Consider the following 15,093-nt stretch of genomic DNA (forward strand, 5'->3'; position numbering starts at 1 on the left):
TGTTTGTTTATTTTTGAGAGAGAGAGCGTGCATAGGGGAGGGGCAGAGAGAGGGAGACACAGAATCTGAAGCAGGCTCCAGGCTCTGAGCTGTCAGCACAGAGCCCAACGCGGGGCTTGAACTCACAAACCGTGAGATCACGACCTGAGCCAAAGTCGGTCACTTAACCGACTGAGCCACCCAGGCGCCCCTAAACACGTATTTTAAAGCATTATTGGAGAAGAGTCAGGTGCCAGTGAAGTATTTAACAGGTCAGGCATTACCAAAGGGCAAGCAGGAAACGGGTTTTGACTTTGAATAGGCCAGTGTGCCTTTCTGGTTGTTTTTCACTGGCATTGATCTTGCACCTTCAGCACAGAGGCTGTCAGGTCAGAAACCCTGTAAGTGTCAGTGTTGCTGATCCCTGATGCAGTTCATGGGTGAACTGAATGCTGGAAACCTTGAATTAACTGCAAGGTGAATGAGAAAACATCTACTTGCTCTTAACTCTGTATAGCTGTTCCATAGTGAGTGTATTCCATATGTTTTCATTAATTCACAGGGTTACATATTGGTGTTAAATTCATATTTGCAATGATTACTATGTAAAGATATCAGTATGTTAGTACATATTCTTGGCAACTGAATTATCTGCTTGTGGATTATAAACTGAAAAATTTCAATTCCCAAACCATTTACTGGCTAATGGGTACCCCAAAATTCAAAGTAATGGAATAGTTAATTCATTACCGTATAATATATTCCAAAGCCATCCAAAATGACATTTTGGTTACTGAATTTTAAATTATGACTACTACTACTTCCATTTAAGCTGATAAGTTGGCTATTTTTATTTTTGTAGTTCTTATTTATTTTTTGCCCTTATTTACATGGAAAAAGTATGAACAGATGCATATTTATACATTAACAAAATCGGTGTATAATGAAATGTTTTTTAACAGAGAACCTAAAGTGTTTCGTAGGAGTAATCTTTTTTTCAATGTTAGATCTACTAGGTGAGTAAATGGTTTCTTGAGTCCATATTACATCTTGGGAGATGGGCTAATTCTCTTCACATGATACAGGTAATATTGTAATACTGTAATAGCATACTGAATGAATTCTCGCACCCTAAAAGAATTACCACACTCTCCCAAACTCCAAATGACATCATTTGTTTTATTTTAGTATAATGAACTCCGAAGACATCCTTTGCTAGAATATTTTTATTTTCCACATTCTGCCACCCAAAAGTTAATTTGCATCATGCTCTGTGTTGTTTTAAACATTTTATTTTGTTTTAATTTTGCTTTTTAAAATTTTCATTTGATTCCATCCCTCAGCTCATCGCACACACCTTAGTCCCATGGAAACCTTTCTTGTTATGCGACTGTTGACTCCCACACAGGCTTCTTTAGCCAGAAGCAGAAGTACACTCATGCTCTCTGAGCAAACCAGTGACTCAGGTAAAAGAGGCCAAGCTGGTGACACTGAGAAAAGTGCCCAAAGTGATGTTGGTTGATCTATGAACTATTCCTGAATTTTTGTATTTTGTTTCCCATTTGCTTACTTTGTGAAATGTCTTCAGTGGTTAATCACATTTTCTACCCACCAGTGTTTTGCTGTTGCTATGGTTGTTTTTCTTTTAAGTGTCACAGAGGTAAGTAAATTATTTTATGATTGAGGGCATGTGGATTAGGGGGAAAAAAAATCTATTTCATGAGCTATGGAGGTGAGTACACTTTTTTAAAGAGTGATTTGGCAACGTAGCCTATAAACCACAATGTCTGGAATACCATAACCAGATTTACCACTTACTAGCTCTTTCCACTTTGGGTAAATTCATTAACCTCTCTAAGGCTCAGTTTCCTTATCTATAAAATTGAATTACTTTAAACTGTCATGAGAATTAAATGAGATAGGACAATGTTTACAATAGTAAGAGCTCAAATGTCTAGAGCCTTGTTACTCAAAGGGTGGCCCATGGACCATCAACATGAGTATCACCTGGGAGCTTGTAAGGAAGACAGATACACTGAAGTCTGAGAAATTCCAGGCCACCCTATGAAAACCTTTTCTTGACCAAATCGGATCAAATTGTCATAGCAAGATTAATGAGGGCTGGCATTCTCTGTTTGCAGATTAGCAACATTGTGTCCACATTAGGGCAGGTGTGGTCTTAGTTCCCAAGATAGTGTATTTAGTTAGATGACATAGACATGACATATAATCCTTTATCTACTTCTGATTTCTAGAAGCAACCTACTAGTTTCTGAGTAATTGTGCTATTTCTCCAAAGAAGATAAAGAAATGGCCAATAAGCATATGATAAGATGCTCAACATCATTAGACATTATGGAAATATATGTCAAAACCACAATGAGATACCACTTCACACTTACTAGGATGGCTAAAATTCAAAGAAAAAAGGAAAAATAGTAAGTGTTGACAAAGATATGGAGAAACTGTAACCTTCATAAATTGCTGGTGGGAATATAAAATGATGTACTTGTTTTGGAAAACAGTCTGGCAAGTTCCTCAAAAAGTTAAACATAGAGTTACCATGTGGACCTAGCAACTGGACTCTTAGGTACAGGCCCAAGAAAATTGAAAACACACAAAAACTTGTACCTGAGTAGTTGTTAGCAGCATTATTCATATTAGCCACAAAGTGGAAACGGCCCAAATGTCCAAAAGATGAATGGGCAAACAAAATGTGGTATATCCATAAAATGGAATATTACTCAGCTATAAAAAGAAACGAAGTACTGATACATGCTATGTGATGAACCTTGAAAACATTATGCTCGGTGAAAGAAGCCAAACACAAATGCTACAAATTCTGTGATTCCATTTATATGAATTGTCCAGAATAAGCAAATCCAGAAAGACAGTAAATTAGTGGTTGCTAGGGACTGAGGGAATGGGGAAGGGGAATGAATGCTTAATGGGTACAGGGTTTGTTTTGGGGGTAATATTCTGGAATTTAACTGTAGTTATAATTGCACAACTTGTGAATATACTAAATACCACTAAATCATGAACTTTTTAAAGGATAGTTTTGTGGTACATGAATTATCTCTTAAACGGAAAAAATGCCTGAGAAGTAGGAAGGTCTCCCTTTTGAGAACAAGGAATGTGTCAGGAAGTCCTCAAGACCACTTGAAGGGTCAGTGATTCTCTAGGAGTACTCCCAACTATGATCTATAACAGTGCAAGGCTACAGAACAAAATCAGCAAAAGGAAAAGGCCATAGGATGAAGTCTGGGAAAGACCAGGAACAAGCTTCCAGAGTCCTCTTCCTCTGGAGCCACATAGGGCACATTCCCTCGGCAATGAGTTGTGACATGTATGAAGTGTTACCTACAAGGAAGCTTATTAGAGACTCACTGCCCAGAGTTTTTATTGGAGGATGGTCACGTAGCTACCCCCTGCCTGGTACATACCCAAATTCCAGACTGTCAGAAGGAAAGCAAGTGTTCAGGATAAATCATGCTATTTGTACAAACAGCTTTGGCACAGTGAGCTAGTTACTTTTACCGGTTAATGGTGGGAACCCTCCCGAAATCCAGATTCCCTGATGCCCGGGCCAACCTTGTAAGCCAGCCTTTCCAAGGCCAGCAGTCAGATCTGCTTTGTATTTCTTTTCTGCTCAGTCTATCCCCTTGGTCCTTGGTGAAGGCACCATTACAGCAGAATTGTCATCAGCAGGATTCTATACAGCAGGCTGAGGCCAATCTATGGTATTGACCTCACTTACGCCCTTTAGAGGTTCTGAACTTAGCCAGTTAAAACACAGACCATTAGCCATAAAGGTCTGTCTTAGAAAGCCAGGTAACTTCCTCAGTAAGTTTCTCTATGAACCTTTTTTCTTTTTTTTAACCTGGCCCAAGGCATCAGTTCAGGCCCAGCCCAGCCTGGCCTTGACCAGTAAAGGTGAAGCTGTCCCAGAGTCTTTCAGGGCTGAGGCAGTATCACAGTAGTCAGAACTTAAGAAATATAATCCCTGAGGGCACACATGTCCCCTGGAGATGGTTTACAGTGTTGGGGAGCCCCCAGCAGGACATACATTGGTTGGCCACCACAGGGCAACCTGTCCCCTTTGTGTCTTTCCCACCAAGGGTCTTCCCGCCCCAGGGTTCTTAGTCTGGCCCAAGGAATTCAGTTGGGTCCTTGTTTTCAGAGGGACTGCCTGAGGTGGCCAGTTCTTTTTACTTTTTCATTTTTTTCATTTTTATTTATTTTTGGGGGGGGGAGAGAGAGAGAGAGAGAGACAGAGCATGAGCTGGGGAGGGGCAGAGAGAGAGGGAGACACAGAATCTGAAGCAGGCTCCAGGCTCTGAGCTGTCAGTGCAGAGCATGACACAGGGCCTGAACTCATGGAGTGTGAGATCATGACCTGAGCTGAAGTCAGACGCTTAACCGACTGAGCTACCCAGGCGCTCCAGTGAGGTGGCCAGTTCTAAACAGTTCTGTCAACAACACAAGTTCGTTGCCTGCTGAGTGCGGACAGCATGTGGAGGTGTTCTTTAGGGACTTTGCAGGAACTGGCCCACCCTGTGGTTCACAGTCCCACTGTCACATGCAACTTGGGCTCAGCAGTCCACTTGCAATGTGAAGCACTCACAGCAGCTGGCACAGGCAGCATGATTTTTCCTCCAGAAGAAGGGAGAGTTCTCAGGAACAGTTCTGGAAAATAGAAATCACAAATGTCCTTCCCCTCCCTGGCACCATTCCAGGTGCTAGGTTTTGTTGTTGTTGTTGTTGTTGTTGTTGTTGTTTTTATTGTTACCAGTGTGCCCCATTCAGTAATTGAAACTTTACATTTTCTCAGTCGTCTATTTTTAAAATGACCTTTCATAAGGAAAGGTTGAATGTCAGAAGGACAAGAGCATTTTTACAAAAAATTTTAACTTAACCAGAAAGACACTCATGTTCAGGAACAAAATCCTGAATTTTCAAAAAAAAATTTCAAGATAGATTTGCATCAACTGCCATCTCTGTAATCTTATTAATTTATGCAATGAATAGCCTAGAAAAAAGCAATCCTTCCTTGGGAACAGGTGCATTCAACAAATTGCCTTCCTCAAGTGTGTGTAGCAGGAGAAAGGGAAGGGAGGGAAGTAGAGTCAGATTCCCAGTCCGTTGTTACAAACTTTCATCCCAGAAAGTCAAATACCAAAAATCTTGTCAGCAGGTGTTGAGTCTAATCATCAGGGCTGGGTGAAGGGGTCATACTCCCTGTGAGTACTCTGTCCCAGCTCACAGCTGTGGCAGGAATCACAAGTTAGGAATATAATTAGGCTCTGCATCAGAAATTAAGAGCTGACCAGCAGTCCCATGTCAGATGGTCCCATCAGAAAACAAGCTCTTTCCCGTGAGCATTTGTCTATGATGCAGATGGTGCAGCCAGTATCCGTGATACTTTCACAGGTTAGGCTCTGTATCTGTATACAGGGTGTTCTGTATCTGTAATAGTCCTGGCTTGATTTTTAAAACTCCTTATGTATCTCTCTGTCTGGAGATTGCTCTCTTGTCATGTCTCCCTTTTTCCAGAGGCTCCATTATACAAAAGTCAGCACAAAAAGAATCAGGTAGGAAGGTTTGTTCTGGTTCCAGTACTTAGAGTTTTAATTTCCAGCCAAACCACCGATGGCAAAGAACAAGGAGGTTGTGCCTCGCTCCCGCTTGAGGGAAAAAACAAAAACCAAAGACATCACCTGGGTTGTATTTTTCCCCTTACTTCCCCTTACTTTAGCCAGTGTGGCGAAAAGCAGCCAGGGGATCCAGCAAGCCAGCTCTTGGAGTTGGATGGGTTATCTTCAAATAGCATAGGTATTTCACCTCTTGCAACACACAACAGCTTGGCTTCTGTGTGATATGGTAGCTGACTCCATAGCCACCAGGCACCAGAAGGTCACCATCCTCCATCCCTTCAGCCTTTGTTTTTCAAACACCACTTTTACCATATGTCAATGAATCAGGGTCAAGCTCACAGTTCCTGCTTCTCGCATCAATTGTATCAGCGTCTCCAAGACCAGCCCCAGGTTTTGTGATTGCTAGGACTCAGCATATGGTGGCACTCACAGCCGTGACGTGTTAGAGTGGAAGGCTGCACAGCACATCAGCAGAAGGAACTGGCACACAGGCAAAGTCCAGAGGACACCAGGTGCAAGTTTCCAAGAGTCCTCTCCCAGTGGAGTCACACGGGACGTGCTTAATTCCCGCCCCCCCCCAACTTGGGGCGCCTGGGGGGCTCAGTCGGTTGGGCGGCCGACTTCGGCTCAGGTCATGATCTCGCAGTCCGTGAGTTCGAGCCCCACGTCGGGCTCTGTGCTGACAGCTCAGAGCCTGAAGCCTGTTTCAGATTCTGTGTCTCCCTCTCTCTGACCCTCCCCCATTCATGCGCTGTCTCTCTCTGTCTCAAAAATAAATAAACGTTAAAAAAAAAATTCCCCCAGCGACGAGCTGTGATAACACATGTGAAATGTTGCCGACCAGGAAAGCTCGTTAGAGACTCATTGCCCAGGGTTTTCATTGAGGGCTGGTCACATAGGCACCCTCTGTCAATTATATACCCGAATTTCACAATAAGTCATGTTGTTTGCACAAATAGCAGAGGCACAGTGAGCTACTGGTCAGTTAGGGGGTAAGAGCCCTTCTGAAATCTAAGTTCCCAGGTGTTGATCAGGGGCCAATCTTGTAAGTAGGCCTCTCCAAAGACAGTAGTCAGGCCTGCTGTGTTAACTCTTGAACTGCACAAGGAAATTGATGTTTAGAGAGGTTAAGTAATCTGCCCAAAGTGATCTAGCTGTTTGGTGACAGTGCTAGTTCTGTCTGGTTCCAAAGCCCAGACTTTGAACTCATGAAATTAACTGGGCTCTTGAGCATTGAGTATGGGAGTCTTTCAAGATAGCGTCTATTCTGCATATATACTAGAAAAAGTTTGGTGATATTTGGAGAATGTGGATTGCCCATGTCACATTTTAACAGAAATGTGTTCTTCCCAATTCCCTGCTCCCCCTACTTTTTCCATCTGTGCTCCCTATCTCTTTGTGATATTTTAACTCTCTAGTATCCCATGCCTGTCCTCGTGTAGCTCCTGCTGGCCCTCTTAAATCTTCTTACAAGTCTTCTCCCACTCGGAGTGCTGAGAGGAAGAAGACTACATCTACATCTGGCACAGGAGATTCTGGGAAAGGAGCCCCTGCAGGAGCGGAGGCCTCTCCGGTAGGTTGAAACCCACTCACTCACCTCGGGACTGGTTTATCTAACAGTGTGATTATTCCCTGTGCTTAACGTGGGGTCTCTGTTTCCATCAACCTCCAGAGACTGCTCAAGTGGTGAATTTGGTTTAAAATTTCATCCATCCTTGGAAAACCATTTAACTTTTTGCATCTTCCTAAATCTTAGTGCCTTGGAACAACTTCCTAAAGACCTTGTTCTTATTATAGCCTGCCCTCCGGAGGACAGGAGTCAAAAAGAATGCTCTGAGTGTCCTCTCTCTGCTTTTAAGAATGTCTGATTCTGGGCCACTCTTGCCTCTGCGGGCGACTAGAACTAAGGTTCTAGGTCAGCCTTCAGTCCATAACAGTGGCCTTCAAACATTTTTGACATAATACTGATACCATCAGTAAAACAAATGTTGAACAGGTACTCCCAATTATGTATATTTATTTAGAAATTATACATACCATACTACTTTTTTTAGTTATCAGTTGTGCATAACAAATCACCCCAAATCTTAGCTGCTTAAAACAAATGTTTATTACTGTACTGGTTCTTTGGGTCAAAAATTGAGGATGGCCTAGCTGGGTAATTCTGGTTCAGGGTCTCTCATGAGGGTGTGGTCAGGATGATGGCCAGAGCTGTAGTCATCTGAAAGCTTGGCTGGGGCTCTTACAGAATGGCTCATTCACATGGCTGCTGGTTTCAGTTCCCTATTGTGTGTACCTCTTCATAGAGCTGCTTGTGAGTGTCCAAATGACATGGCAGCTGCCTTCCTCCAGAGCAGGAAATCTGAGAGAGAAAGACAGAGACCGAGCGCGCGCTGTGTGTGTGTGTGTGTGTGTGTGCACGCACAAGGGAAAAGCTGTAGCACCTTTTATGCACTAATCTCACATGTTATATACCATTGTTTTGCCATATGCTGTTCATTAAAAACAGATCACTGAGACCAACCCACACTCACTCAAGGAGCATCAAATGACATGTGGACTTGTCTTAAAAGTACCACATTACTGTACTATTGGGCATTTATTTTATAATACTACATGTATTTTTAAGATTTTTAAAAGATTATTTATTTTGAGAGAGAAAGAGATAATGAGTGGGGGACAGACAGAGAGAAAGGGTGAGAGAGAGAATCCCAAGCAGGCTCCGCTCTCCAAGCTGAGCTCAGTGTGGGGCTCATTCTCAGCAACTGTGAGCTCCTGACCTGAGCCAACATCAAGAGTTGGATGCTCAACCAAATGAGCCACCCTGGCGCCCCACCATTTGTATTTTTAAAATCCACTGTGACCCTGAGGTTCTTACATGAGAAGTAAGTGTGTTAGACCCTTGGGTTTTACTAAAAAGTCAATTACTGTGGAAGGGGGTTAACGTGTGTGGGAGCGGGAGGGCCAAATGAGGATTTGTTGTGGAGAAGTGCAATGGGGAGAGAGGGGAACCACCCTTGTGGAGCCCCCACTGCATGCCAGGCACGGAGGCCGTGCCTACTGCCTCTTGCTGACCAGAGACCATGGAGAAGACATAGAGGGACAAGTCTATGGGGTTGCAGTCGCTGTTACACCAGGTACACTGTTAAGAGTCCACAGCTCACTGTCCTGAGTGTTAAAAACCACATTTATTTCCACCTGTAGTTTTTTTGAGTGATTATATATTTTTGTACTCTTCCCAGTTTTTTTCTTTTAAAAATGTTTTAAATTCCAGTCCAGACATATAGTGTTATATTAGTTTAACGTGTGTAATATAATGACTCTACAGTTCTCTACCTTACTCAGTGCTCATCACAGTAAGTATACTCTTACTCCCCTTCACCTCTTTGGCCTATCTCCTCCCCTCTCCAGCAACCACTAGTTTGTTCTCTGTATTTGAGAGTCTGTTTTTTGGTTTATCTCTTTTTTTCTTTCTTCATTTGTTTTCTTTCTTAAATTCCACGTATGAGTATTTGTCTTTCTCTGACTGACTTATTTCACTTAGCAAAATACCCTCTAGATCGGTCCATGTTGTTGCATATGGCAAGATTTCATTCTCTTTTATGGCTAATACTCCATTGTATATATATGCCACATATTCTTTCTTTTTTTTTTTTTTTTGGACATTTATGCCACATACTCCATCTATCTGTGGGCATTTGGGCTGCTTCTGTAATTTAGCTGTTGTAAAACTGCAATAAACCTAGGGGTGCATATATCTTTTTTTTTAAGTTTATTTATTTTGAGACAGGATGAGTGTTTGCAAGTGGGGGAAGGGCAAGGAGGGAGAGAGAGCAGGAGAAAGAGAGAAAGAGAATCTCAAGCAGGCTCTGCACTGAAAGCACGGACCCCAGCGTAGGGCTCAAGCTCACGAACTGCAAGATGTGACCTGAGCCAAAGTTGGACACTTAAATGACTGAGCCACCCAGGCACCCCTGGTACATATATATATTTTTTGAGTTAGTGTTTTCGTATTCTTTAGGTAAATACTTATTAGAGGAATTACTGGATTTTTAATTTTTTGAGGAACCTCCATACTGTTTTCCATAGTGGCTGCACCAGTTTGCATTCCTGCCAACAGCACATGAGGATTCCTTTTTCTCCACATCCTTGCGAACACCTGTTGTTTCTTTTGTTTTTGATTTTAGCCATTCTGATGGGTATGAGGTGATAGCTCATGACGGTTTTGATTTGCATTTTCCTGATGATGAGTGATCGAGTTTCTATTTTTTTTTTGTTTATTTCTTTATTTTGAGGTGGGGGAGGGGCAGAGAGAGAGGGAAAGAGAATCTTAAGCTGTCAGTGCAGAGCCCGACTTAGGGCTCTATCCCACGAACTGTGAGATCATGACCTGAGCCGAGCTGAAGACTCGGATGCTTAGCTGACTGAGCCATGCAGCCTCCCCAGGTAATCCAGTTTCTATATGTCCAGAATCATCGCATGGTTATGTTGTCAGCTTTTTGCAAGAGAACAAAGAATAGAAAGTCTTTGCATTTTGGGGCAGAAGTGGTTTTTTTTTTTTATTGGATGACCTCACTATGATGATCTCATGGTGCTTCCCTGCAGATATGCCCATTGTGGGAAGCACTGTAGCTTCATATAGATCTTTCTGAAAGAAAGCTATGCATCACTTTTATCTGAGGTGTTTATAGAAATTGTAGAAGTATTGCCAGTTATGGGCCATGGCTGACCTATTCTGTGTGCCCTTCAGACGGAGAAGATGAAGAGAGGCCCTCGAACAACAGCTTCTGTTCCCAGCGTGGGCCTCGGGTCTCCTCTGAGAAGATGTGAGTTTCCAGGAAGCATTTCTAAGCGGTCATCCTCTCCAGTGACATCCAAGTAAGCATTTTTCTGTTTTGCCACAGTCAGACCATTAAGGCAGTTTGGTGGGGCTCTGTACGGTGCAGCATGTGCTTCCTGCTGCCACGTGAGTCGTGGCCAGTCCAAGAGGCAAGCAGGAGGAATGCTGGACCTTGAGTTATATCATTTACTGTCTGTGTATCTTTGGGATAAATGATGGGCTCTTCAGGGGTTTGTTGCCTGCTAAGTACAAGATTCTGATTTACTGAGATGAATCATTCAGAATTTTCTCCTTTGGTCCATCAGTTCCATTCTGCTTTTCTGACACTCTCTTACACCTGCATCTAGAGTGATTACATTGTGCTTGGGTGCTCAACTTCATGTGTTTGTACACTCACTCTCTTCCTTCCCTCATCTGTGTCTTCAACAGAGAGGCAATAATAACTTGTCAGCCACCATCAGCAGTATGTTGTTTGTTGTTTTTTTTTTAAATGAAGCCATTATGTATTTTTTTTGTTAAGAATTAGATGAGCTCACCAATGAAACTGTGTAACTGAAAAACAAATTCACACTGTAACCACTCTCTTAAGTCATTAAAATACTTTTCTTACAGTAACCAACAAGAATGACTCAGGAAATAACTCAGTCCAGTAGAATGGAAACATCTTCAGTTGTACTTACTGAGAAAGAAAGAGAACTATGATTTTAATTTTAATTTGGGAAAATGGGAAACTCTTTATATAGAGAGAATCATGTGACACTTGTTTAGTACATCAATTTTTTTCAAAGAACATAGGATAAAACAAATTTAATGAATGTTTGGGAATTTGTTTAAAATATTTCAGAGTGACATCAGTTCGTATTTCTAATTTGTTGCTTTCTAACAGAGACTTTTTCTCTATTATTATTATTTTGTTCAGAGAACACTATGGTTTTTATAGACTGTTATTGATATATCTTTCTTCTATAATTAAAATCCTTACATAAGGTATTGCTGAGTTAATAGTATCAAGTTTTTGTTTTGTTTTAAGTCCATTGCATTCTTTCTGTGCTCCTATTGCCTGTTTTTGGTTGTGATATTACTCTCTTGCAAACCCCATTCACATGTCACTACTCCGGTGTTAGTGTGGGACATTAACAGAGAGAAAAGCCTGTTCGTATGGGGGTTTTTCCAGATTACACCCCTGTCTTTCCTGGATATTGAATCATGGTCCCTGCATGGAGAGTAGCTGGCAAGTTTCATCATCATTATCATTGTAAATTTCACTAAAGTAAACTAAGGGGATTGTTGCCCTCTGTAGAGATGAGAATTCAGTTTTTGGAAGCAAGTTACCAGTGGGCTCTGTGCTCTCTTTGATGTTGAAAATCTTGATTGTGTGTTTCAGGAACTATTTTATATTTTTTAATTGAGATATAATTGATAGATAACATTATATTTGTTCAGGTGGACGAAATAATGATTTGATACTTGTATACATTATGAAGTGATGACCATAAGTCTAGTTATCATCCATCACCATACATAAATATAAATGTTTTTTCTTTTTTTTTTGTGAGGGCTTTTAAGATTTATTCTCTTAGCAACTCTCAAATATGCACTATTTGAATATACAGTATTAACTGTAGTCACCCTCCTGTACATTGCGTTCCCATGGCTTAGTGATTTTATAACTGGTAGTTAGTGCCTTTTGACCCCCTTCACCTATTTCATCCACTCCCCCACCCTCCTCTCCCCTCTGGCAACCACCAGTCTGTTTTCTGGATCTGTGAGCTTGGTTTTGTTTGGTTTGGTTATTTTTTAGATTCCACATGCAAGTGAGATAGTACAGTGTTTGTCTGATTTATTTCACTTAGCATAATAACCTCAAGGTCTATCCATGTTGTTGCAAATGGAAAGATTCCATTTTTTTAATGGCTGAATAGTATTCTGTTATATATGTGTGTGTGTGTGTGTGTGTGTGTATGGAACTATTTTATATTTTAGAGGACATATCATCTGAATTTTATGAAAAGCTCACTTTGACCAAAGAGACTTAAAATCCCAGACTTTTTTTTAATGCAGTTCAATTTAAAGAAATGTTAAAAACTTCCCCTCTATGTAGAACAGCAATGGGTACCTAGTCGGTGCTTTATAAATATTTGTGGAATGAATGAATGCAAGTCCCTGTGCCATATGTTTTGGAGAACCTCCAAATAAGTGAGAAAAGTCTCCACTAGAACAGGCTGCAAGTGAGGTGGGGGAGAGTTGGGGGTGCAGGTGAGGACACTTGCAGGCCTAGTCTGGACAGAGACTTGTCCAACTTAAACTGCTCATCCCTCAGAACTCAGCTCGGCTGTCATCCTTTCCAGAACCAGCCAAAGCTGAATTTACCCCTTTCTCCGTGTTCACAGAGCCTCATGTACATACCCCTATTATTCCTTCCTTCCTTCATCATATACCTACAGAGTGTGTCCTCTCTGTCCAGTGTTCTCAGCCCTTGTGAAGCTTACCTAACAGTGAAAGGCAAATACATCAGGTGGTGAGAAGTTCCACGAAGAAAAATAAAACCAGGTCAGATGATAGAGTGGTAGAGGGGAGTAGTAGCTGGCTGGATATGGTGGTCAGGGAAGACTTCTCTGAGAAGGTGACATTTGAACAGAGCCCTGCATGAAGTAAGGGAGCAGGCCTTCTTGCACTGTATCATCTCCTGCTAGACTGCCACGAGGGTGAGGCCCAATGGGATTTATTGTTGCAGTGTAGGTGCTCAGGATGTGTCCGTGCGATGGAAGCTAGAAGGGCACTAGAGTCTGGAGGGTGAGAGCAGATTGGCTGGTGGGTATGGGTGTTGCTAGGACCGTTCTTGCCCAAGGACTCAGGCCCTTTCTCTCCCCTTTTCTTCTGGGCCAATCATGAGTTTTTTTCTCTCACTGATCATTCCCTTAAACGTTCTCCTCTCTGGGCTATGTATTTCATCTGGGGAACTTATAAAGGATGAGGGATACCTGCTTCTACACTGTATTGCAGCATATTCCTGCTGCTTCAGCAAAGAAGAAGTAATAGAATGACCTTGTTTTCCAGAGCCCTGTACATGTCATCTCTAGTTAGTGCAAGCAGGAAAAATAGTAAACTCTAACACAGCTGGACTTCTTGTGTACTGTCAAAACTACCTGAATCATTAGCTCCTTAAGAAGTTCCCTGGGGTGGGAATGCAAGCTGGTGCAGCCACTCTGGAAAACAGTATGGATGTTCCTCAAAAAACTAAAAAAAGAACTACCCTACGACCCAGCAATTGCACTACTAGGTATTTATCCAAGGGATACAGGAATGCTGTCTTAAAGGGGCACATGCACCACAATGTTTATAGCAGCACTTTCTTTTTTTTTTTTTTTAATTAATTAATTTATTTTTTTAATATATGAAATTTACTGTCAAATTGGTTTCCATACAACACCCAGTGCTCATCCCAAAAGGTGCCCTCCTCAATACCCATCACCCACCCTCCCCTCCCTCCCACCCCCCATCAACCCTCAGTTTGTTCTCAGTTTTTAACAGTCTCTTATGCTTTGGCTCTCTCCCACTCTAACCTCTTTTTTTTTTTTTCCTTCCCCTCCCCCATGGGTTTCTGTTAAGTTTCTCAGGATCCACATGAGAGTGAAACCATATGGTATCTGTCTTTCTCTGTATGGCTTATTTCACTTAGCATCACACTCTCCAGTTCCATCCACGTTGCTACAAAGGGCCATATTTCATTCTTTCTCATTGCCCTGTAGTACTCCATTGTGTATATAAACCACAATTTCTTTATCCATTCATCAGTTGGTGGACATTTCGGCTCTTTCCATAATTTGGCTATTGTTGAGAGTGCTGCTATAAACATTGGGGTACAAGTGCCCCCTATGCATCAGTACTCCTGTATCCCTTGGGTAAATTCCTAGCAGTGCTATTGCTGGGTCATAGGGTAGGTCTATTTTTAATTTTCTGAGGAACCTCCACACTGCTTTCCAGAGCGGCTGCACCAATTTGCATTCCCACCAACAGTGCAAGAGGGTTCCTGTTTCTCCACATCCTCTCCAGCATCTATAGTCTCCTGATTTGTTCATTTTGGCCACCCTGACTGGCGTGAGGTGATATCTGAGTGTGGTTTTGATTTGTATTTCCCTGATAAGGAGCGACGTTGAACATCTTTTCATGTGCCTGTTGGCCATCCGGATGTCTTCTTTAGAGAAGTGTCTATTCATGTTTTCTGCCCATTTCTTCACTGGGTTATTTGTTTTTCGGGTGTGGAGTTTGGTGAGCTCTTTATAGATTTTGGATACTAGCCCTTTGTCCGATATGTCATTTGCAAATATCTTTTCCCATTCCGTTGGTTGCCTTTTAGTTTTGTTGGTTGTTTCCTTTGCTGTGCAGAAGCTTTTTATCTTCATAAGGTCCCAGTAATTCACTTTTGCTTTTAATTCCCTTGCCTTTGGGGATGTGCCGAGTAAGAGATTGCTACGGCTGAGGTCAGAGAGGTCTTTTCCTGCTTTCTCTTCTAAGGTTTTGATAGTTTCCTGTCTCACATTCAGGTCCTTTATCCATTTTGAGTTTATTTTTGTGAATGGTGTGAGAAAGTGGTCTAGTTTCAACCTTCTGCATGTT

The 15,093-nt window shown here is 41.9% G+C and overlaps 1 protein-coding gene across 12 annotated transcripts in view; it reads left to right on the forward strand.

The window, feature by feature from the left end:
• The window catches only part of MAP7D2 (MAP7 domain containing 2), a 112,708-nt gene that overhangs the window by 64,965 nt on the left and 32,650 nt on the right, over positions 1 to 15,093 (forward strand). For 9 of the 12 annotated variants that reach the window (XM_081793681.1, XM_081793684.1, XM_081793680.1 and 6 more), the window contains 3 exons: positions 1,323 to 1,445; positions 7,055 to 7,209; positions 10,387 to 10,514. In XM_081793681.1, the coding sequence (XP_081649807.1) occupies positions 1,323 to 1,445; positions 7,055 to 7,209; positions 10,387 to 10,514 (406 nt within the window). The remainder of the gene's footprint in view (positions 1 to 1,322; positions 1,446 to 7,054; positions 7,210 to 10,386; positions 10,515 to 15,093) is intronic. The other 3 variants (XM_081793691.1, XM_081793690.1, XM_081793682.1) reach the window with 2 other exon arrangements.

The sequence above is a fragment of the Panthera onca genome, chromosome X, assembly GCF_046562875.1.
Source record: "Panthera onca isolate mPanOnc1 chromosome X, mPanOnc1 haplotype 2, whole genome shotgun sequence".
NCBI classification, from domain to species: domain Eukaryota; kingdom Metazoa; phylum Chordata; class Mammalia; order Carnivora; family Felidae; genus Panthera; species Panthera onca.